General features: G+C 47.2%; 1 protein-coding gene across 1 annotated transcript in view; it reads left to right on the forward strand.

Annotated features, from left to right (window-relative positions):
• Positions 1–8,326, forward strand: part of LOC111725871 (solute carrier family 23 member 1-like) — a 49,932-nt gene that overhangs the window by 5,333 nt on the left and 36,273 nt on the right. The window contains exons 2-3 of the mRNA XM_023514201.1: positions 1,594–1,737; positions 4,316–4,473. Of these exons, the coding sequence (XP_023369969.1) occupies positions 1,594–1,737; positions 4,316–4,473 (302 nt within the window). The remainder of the gene's footprint in view (positions 1–1,593; positions 1,738–4,315; positions 4,474–8,326) is intronic.

The raw sequence follows: 8,326 nt of genomic DNA on the forward strand, positions 1-8,326 counted from the left end.
AATCTGCTTACCGTTCTGGCTCCTCTCCATGGTGGAGGCATAGGCTACCTGTGTGTGGCTGGCCTTCTTGATCCTATCTCAGTGATCTAATATGCAGAGGGTGCCAGAAAAATGTATACACAATTTAAGCAAGGGAAAAACTGTATTAAAATTATAATAGACAAGTCACATTTGGCTTCTGCAATTACAAGAGGTGCTCAAATGTGACTTGTATTCATCTTTTGTTATAAGTCTATATTGAGTATTACAATTTTAATATAGTTTTAGCTTTTTTCTTAACATATATGTACATTTTTCTGACTATATTAATAATTTCATATTTACACCAATGTAGTCCGAAAATATAACTTTGGATATTTTTCCTATGGAGGAAGGAGCCCACAGAGTCACAGTGCTGAGTGCCCGTGAGTATTATAATGTCCCCCTAATCCAGAAGTGGTTCTCTGAGCGGGCCTGAAGCAAAGGGTACTTAGACATGGAGCGGGTGTTACAGCGGTGACTTCAACATCCTTTCCTTAACTCTCTCTGTGACAAGACCAGAATACTATCAGGGATGTGTCATTGGACAGACCTTGCCCTCTGTGGTCTGACCAGGCCCAGGCCCCCTGGGGCACATCACTGAGAGTGGCCTGATCTTCCTACTGGTGGCCTTGTCACCTTCTGGCCACACTGGAGATGATACTCTCGTGTTTTCCTCACCCGTGCACAAATGTCAGCCATAAGTATATGTTTAAAGCCCTTTGAAAACATGGATATATGAACGCACATTGTAATTATAAAAGCTAACATTTCCTGAACAATTACACCGTACCAGGCGCCGAACTGTGTACTCTGATTTAATTTTTTCAACCAGCTGTGAGGTTGGTTCTATTAACATGTCTTTTATATAGATTAGAGAATTGAGACTCAGAAATATTAGATGTGCCCATGGTTAATAAATTATAATGCCCACAGATGGAGGAAAAGTCTACAATTCAAAGTTAATTTGGGTTAAACTGGGAAGAATGCAAGTGGCTCTTGACCCCAGGTCATTCTGTGTGTGCTGCTGCACTTGTTCACGTTAGCCTGTTACATTCATTCACTCACCCACTCACTTGGCCTGCAAGTCTGCACTGAGCACAGGGACCGCACAAGCAGCTGGGGTGAGGGAGGAGAGTAAGGCACAATCCCTGCTTCCTGGCAACTGAGAACCCAGCAGAAGAGATGGACAAGGAAACCATCCATTATAATACATGTACTGTGAGGAGGCCTTTGGCAGATGGAAACACAAGTCCACATGGGAAACTGACCCATTTCTGACTTTGGGGTTGGTCCTCATCTCCTCCCCTGCATAGCTGCTTCTCTGCCAGGGCTCTGGGTAAGGCATCCACTCCCCTCATGTGACCCTAGACTTGACACCGAGGCCCTGCTGCAGATCATAATGAAGAGAGTCACTGGTCTTTTCAGTCTGGACCTAAAACTCCCTAGCTGGACAAGAATTTTCCCATCCCACTGTCCCTTGCCTCTGGAGGGCTGTCTGTCCATCCAGGTGAAATCAGGAGGTCCACTTGATTCCTCTTGAAATGCCCAGAGATATCCTTCTCCTGTCTCCAGCAGACGGCTGATGGTGTGCTCAGCTCCCACACTGATGACCAAGGCAGGAAGAAGGATGAGCAGCCTGGGAATGCCCCCAGCAGCCTGGCCTACAGCATCTTGGATGTCCCTCCGTGGTATCTCTGCATCTTCTTGGGGATCCAGGTAATGCCACTCAACAAGCACGGGGTCCAAACAGGCTCTGCCCCCAAAGCCACATCGGCACACAGCCAGGATGGGTCAGTGGATGTCGACACCTTCGGCTGCTGCGACTGTTGTTTCCCATGTTGTTGTCCGCCAGGGGAGCTCAAAGCTCCTCCAAGGGGGCAGCCTCTCCCCCAGGGGGTTGGGGATGGTGGCAGAGGATTACAGGAGGGATTTCCCCCCACTCTAAGCTGACTGGTCAAATCAAGGACATTGGCTGGGCCGTTGTTCTCCCTTGTGGGGTCGTTGGACTGGTTAAAGGCCCAGCTCACTTGGGTCAGGCCAGAGAGGCCCAGGCCACCTCTGCTTCCTTAGGGCAAGCCCTACCCTCTGTAACTGCTCTTCCCAATTCAGTTTCCATCAAAATGCCCGGAATTCTGTAAGATCAAGAGATTTATTTGGTAATGAGAGGGAGTTCACCTAGTATCATATATTTGGTTAGCCAAACTTAACATGTCATGGTGGACATGACATGAGATAGGAAATAAAACACAGGTAGATTTATGGCCTAGAGAATATAATGGCCTGTATTGAACTAGCTGGTGGCAGGTCAAAGCAGCGCTCATAAGAGATTAAGAAGGATTGTCGGAATAATAGCAAGGATCGTCCAAGTGCCCCTGCAATATGTAGGTTTTTCTTCTCTGAAAACCCTCCCCTGCTGTCTTGTCCAAGGGAGGCAGCTAACCCCTAGCTAAGCAAGTTCATCTGTTGAACCTGCTAGATTAACCAAAGAAAAGACAAAACATGAGGACTTTGTCTTTTAGTGAGAGTTCAAGATCTCTCCTGCCTCCTACACACATCCTTGCCCCCTTACTCCACTGCCAAAGAGCAGAGCTGATCATATTGGTCAGATTATTCCAGGACTTTCATTGAGGGGATTAAGCACAACCCAATGGTACTTTTGAGACATTGCTCAAAGTGGTAACAGGAGCTGCCACTGCCCCCTTAAGGAAGACCTGGCCCTAGCTCTTGCTTTCCTGTGACTTTGACCCACATGGCTGGAGAGACAGAGGAACCTGTGGGTGAGCTGTTCTCTTGCTTTCCTCCTCTGGCATGGTCCTCTGTCCCATTAGGATGGTGCATTTTGAATCTCACCTTTGCCTGGGGGTGGGGTGGAGAAGCAAGGCTGTGCAGTGCATGGATAACGTTTAGGTTTAATTTTCTTAGGAAAAACAACTTTTCCAGTGGTTTAATTTTGCTCACATTGAGGTTTGGGATCAAAGTCCCAACTAGATAAGAACATAATTTACCTGGCTTTGCCTTCTTTGAGTGTAGATCTCGCTCAGTGTTGTGGGGAGGAGGGGTGTCTGGTACAAGTCAGGAGCAGGTATTCTGGGTCTTGTGGCCTAATTCCATCCTAGTGAGACCTGAGGGCGATTCTTCTCTCAGCAACCCCTATGGCCAATGAGCTTTTCATTTTCTTCCTTCTTTCCTCCCCTTTCTTCTTCCTTGCCTCTCTCCCCTTGCCCCCACCAGATGTTCTCCTTTTTTATTGGCTTAATGGACTGAGCAGCCAACTTTTGTAGAACAAGGCAAACCAAGCCTGGCTGTCCTGCTTGGGTCAAGCCATGTGCTTGCAGGATCAGGCGGAGAACGTCCATTATCAGGAGAACCTGCAGGGGTGCAAATCGGAGCTGCTCCTGCTGGCGGCACATCAAAGTGGTTCTGTCAGCACCAGGAACATGAGGCTCTGAGGAAATGCTGACACAGGTGTGATCTAAGGTGCCAGAGAACAGGTTGGATTGGAGCAAAGCAGAGAAGCAGGTGGTTTCATGTGTCTGTTCTCAGAATGTTTGGCTCCATGGCTAGATGTGTGGGAGGGCTGGAGCCACATACTGGCCAGTTGGGGTAGCTCAGAACAAACTGGCCTTGGCTGATGAACATCCTCTAGACTCGGCCAACCTTTCAGCTCTGAAGCTAGAGAATATGAGATGGTGGCCCATTCATTTATTGATTACTTGTTTCCTGATCTATCAATTGATCAATCAATCAGTTGATCTATCTTATATATCTAATTTATCCCCTTTGTAGCCAAGACCACCTGCAGAGGATTCAGCCATTCTCTGAACTCTGGGTCTAATTCTGTCCTGTCCAGGGGAATTTAAACAGTCTTTGGCCAGTTGCTCCAAGCTACTGCTCAAGTCTTCCTGGTCAATGGTCTGCTCTCAGCCTGTGCCTCCTTTATTGACAAGCCTCCTGCCTTGTTCTTGCTCTTAAGGCTCCACCTTGGGTCCTGTTGGGCCCTCCTGTGCTTGTGTCTTGGCCTTGGTTTCTTCCCTAGGATATCAGTTCAGAATGCCAGGACCCTCCCACGAGCCCAGGCCCTCTGTCTGGGTCCCTGCTTCTTGCTGCCTGGCCTTCCTAGTCTCCTGCTTGCTAGAGTTTCTGCCTGTGGGTCATGGCCAGGCATGTCTGAGGGGGAATGGGGAGCTCTAGCCTCCGGCAGTAGGAAGCTCCCCCACTCCATTAAGGTTGGACACATACTCATCTGTGCAGCCTCAGAATCGCACACCAGGATACTCTCGCTCTCTCCCCACAGCACTTCCTCACAGCCCTGGGGGGACTCGTGGCAGTGCCACTCATCCTGGCCAAGGACCTGTGCCTGCAGCATGACCCCCTGACCCAGAGCTACCTCATCAGCACCATCTTCTTCGTATCTGGCATCTGTACTCTCCTGCAAGTGCTTTTCGGTGTCAGGTAAGTAAAACCGCTCACCATGTATTCTGACCGTCACCTACCAGGGTGTCCCCAGTGTTTGCTTGGCTGGTCACTGGCCAGATGTTAAGAAGCTGGTATGGGGGAGCATAGGGATAGGAGTCAGGGCCTGGGTTCAAATTCCAGCTCCATTGGTTACTATCAACATCAGCTAGGATTCTTGATGGGAAGTAACACAAATCCAGATTAGGTTAGGCCACAAATTACTCTTTATTAATTTATAAGATTAAACCAAGAGAGATAAAGGAGAGTGTCCATGGCTCAGGAACACAATGAACCAGGCCTTCAATGCTTCTGGACTCTCTCCCACTCTTGTTTCTGCTCAGGCCTGACCCTGATATTTGCAAGACCCTCAGCAAGAGTACAAATAGAGACCTACCTGCCCCATGTGCAAACACTGGAAAGTTATAAATCCAGCGGACAAACTCTGATGTGAAACACATTCCCATCATCCCACCCAGAAGGCCGAGTCTGAGTTCAGAATTCTCCAGCTCCTTCAAGTTTTGCTTTGGGACTTGGTGCCCCAGGGAAGGCCAGCCCAAGCCTGTGGCCTTCTTGCTTCGCTCCCCACTTCAAGCTTTGCCCTCAATCACAAGTAGTCTCATGCACGTGGATGTGGACACTCCAACCTGCACATCCAAGTTCCATTTCCTGCCCCCATGACAACAGGTTCCCCACACAGCTGCCCTACACAGCTGGCCCATGGCCATCCTTCAGGCCTGGTGTGTACATACACATGCATCAGTGTCTGCCCTCAGTGGAGTGGACCTGCAGAAGACTCCCAAAGAGATGCAGAGCCATTTGGGCAGAGCATTTTAAAGGCTCAAGGAGAGTGGGACACAGACTTCAGTGGGCATATCTCTTTGGTCCTACAGACCAAAGGATCCCTGAGGATCCAGAGTGGCCGCTCTGAGGCATAGGGCTAAGTGTAGGGGCCTCTTTTCTCCTGGCTGGAGTGCATGACTGTCTCTTCATTACTCAGCCTGTACAGACATGCTTCCTGCACATGTGTATCGTCAGTGCTCTCCAGAGAAGCAGGACTAGTAGGATATATAGAGATACATATGTAAGAGGAAATTTATTATAGGAATTGGCTCACAAGGTTATGGAGGCCAGAAAGTTCTATGATCTGCCGTCTGCAAGCTGGAGAACCAGGGAAACAGGTTGTGTTAATTCAGGCTGAGTCTGAAGGCCTGGGTATAAGATTGGATGAGGAATAGGAGGCCAGTGGCATAAGTCCCTGTTGAGTCCAAAGACTTGAGAATCAGGAGCACCAATGTCCAAGGGCAGAAAAGATGGATATCCCAGCTCAAGGAGAGATAGGCAGAGAGCAAGAGAGAGAAAGGGGGAGAGAGAATTTGCTTTTCCTCTGCCTTTTGTTCTATTTATGTCCTCAATGGATTGGATAATGCCCACTACATTAGTGACAATGATCTTTACTCAGTCTACCAATTCAAATGATAACCACTTCTAGGGACACCCTCACAGATACACTATGTAACGTTTACCAGCTAACTGGGCATCCCTTAGCCCAGTCATGTTGACACATAAAATCAACTGTTACAATATGACTGTGGACAGGGCTAACACTTACCACCCCAAAGCAAGTGAGTGCTGTTCTGGCTAGTCACTCACTGTAAAATTCCAGGGAAGAGCTCTGAAGCCAAACACCCAGCCCTGGACCTGCCAAGGCAATGAATATGGCAACTCTTATTCCTTGAAGTTTCCCAGTGAAACAGAAGATGAGTTCTGTTCTGGGTAGAGATAGATATGTGGTTTGGAACTTGTAAAATAAAGCCAGTGAATATATGGACTCTATGTGCCCCTGTTCCCTTACAGTGTCATTGAGATGATCAATGGGTGTAATCAGTAGAATCACTTTTTTTTTTTTTTTTTAACTATCAAGTCTTTAGTGTTCATGTGTGGGCTGCTAAAATTAGCCTGAGTAAAATAGAGTCCCATTACTTTGGCCTGGGCAAAATTGTGCAGCCTAGGAAATGTGTCTTTGGAGCCCTTCCCCTCCTCTTCCAGGTATCTTCTTTTTTCTCATTCCTGCCTCCCCTCTTGCCTGTGGCGACTCCATAGAACCCCACACAGTGGCCTCTTTGGGTTACCACGTTATTAAGACATTCTTCTCTGTAGGTTTTCTGGACCTTTTCTATTCATCTCCCTCACCTTCTTCCTTTATATTTATTTAGCATCTAGTCCCAAGACAGATCAATTTTTGTGCAGCCTGACTTGTATTCAGTGTTTGGTGTCCCCTTTAAGAGAAAGAACAGATAATCATGTACGAATGAGAATACTTAGATTGAAAAAGTAATCACAACAAATTGCAAATTTTAAAAAGCTGATAAATACCACAAATTTCGAAAATCAGCATGACATTTTAATTTAACTGTCCGACGGTCACCTGTAACACTATTCCCCTCCACAGTTTATCATTTCCTACTCTTCTGTCACCTCATTTTGCAGAAAGAAAGGAAAGATACTCGAGAATGGGTGAGTCTCAAATCTTGCTAACGTCTTTAGACTGAGCTGGGGGCAGAAACAAACTTGAGTTTGGTTCTGCTCCTGCAAATGGGAGTCCCTTTCGGATTCCAAAGAGAAACTGCCTGAGACAGGTTGTAAAACCTGACTGAAAGCTTATGAATCAAAGGCCAAGTAGATCTGATTGCTGGTTATCTACTAACCAGTATTTAAAGATAGGCTTTGCTTGAAGCAGAAATGCTGATGTTGCAATAAGGTTTCAGAAGACATTAGCAATTAAAACCATGTTGAATACTCAGAGGGGGATAATAAGTGGCAATGGTCCTGCTTTGGGTATAAGAACTGATAAGTGCCTTGCCCAATGTGGCAGGCAGGTGTAACTCCTGACAGCACAGACAGCTGCCTCCCTGGTATGATTTTAGGGGTTTCAGGCATATGTCTTAAAGGCCTTCCTCACTTAGGTGCTGACTTCTGAAATTCATGCAAGGGAATGCACCACCATCCATTTCAAAATAAGGCATTAGGTTTAAAAGGCAATCACAAAAGGGAATAAAATATTGACTATATGTAATTCTAGATTTTAACTCATCTCTGGAATTATTCATGGTTTTTGCCTGGTAATTTCTTTTTCTAAAGTGACCCCAGGCGATGTATCTCCCTTTTCATTATCCTTGGAATAGCTCAAATGCGGAGCAAGAATGCCCGATCCCAACGTCTTATACTCAACTTGCATACAGTGGTGCCAGAGCCAGCCCTGGTCCTGATCCTCTCATTCTCTGCTAGCCCAGCCCTGCCTTGCCCCAATTCTGCACCTGTCCCTGGTTCTGCAGAAAGGCCATGCCCACCACTAGGCTCTGCAGCCACAGTGCCCTGCCTGCTCATGGTGAGGTCACCGGGTGCACCACTGGAGCTCTGGCTGCAGCAGGAGAGTGAGCCAGTGATCAGCCACTTCAGAGGAGCTGGGGGCTGATGTGACTCAAAGGGGCCAGCTGGGTTTCAGCTGGGTGGTTATCAACAGGGCAGGTGTAGGATGAACTTTATAACTTAGCGGGTCCTTACTTGCTTGATGTGGGGAGCTCAGTGAAAAAAGGAACCAAATAGTTATGTTTTACCATTTGTCTGAATGTCTAGCTGATTAGATATTGGTTTCATAGTAGTACTGAGTACATTGGATACTTTTTCTTCTATTCTTGAGGAGGTTGAGGGAAGCGGAGGGGGGCGGAGGGAGGGTATTTGGGGAACCTCTCCTAATGTGCATAATGCAATGGTACATTTCAAAACTATTAAGAATAGGGGCTGCGCCTGTGGCTCAAAGGAGTAGGACGCCAGCCCCATATACTGGAGGTGG

The sequence above is a fragment of the Otolemur garnettii genome, unplaced genomic scaffold (assembly GCF_000181295.1).
Source record: "Otolemur garnettii isolate 467f Iridium unplaced genomic scaffold, OtoGar3 scaffold00049, whole genome shotgun sequence".
Classification (NCBI taxonomy): domain Eukaryota; kingdom Metazoa; phylum Chordata; class Mammalia; order Primates; family Galagidae; genus Otolemur; species Otolemur garnettii.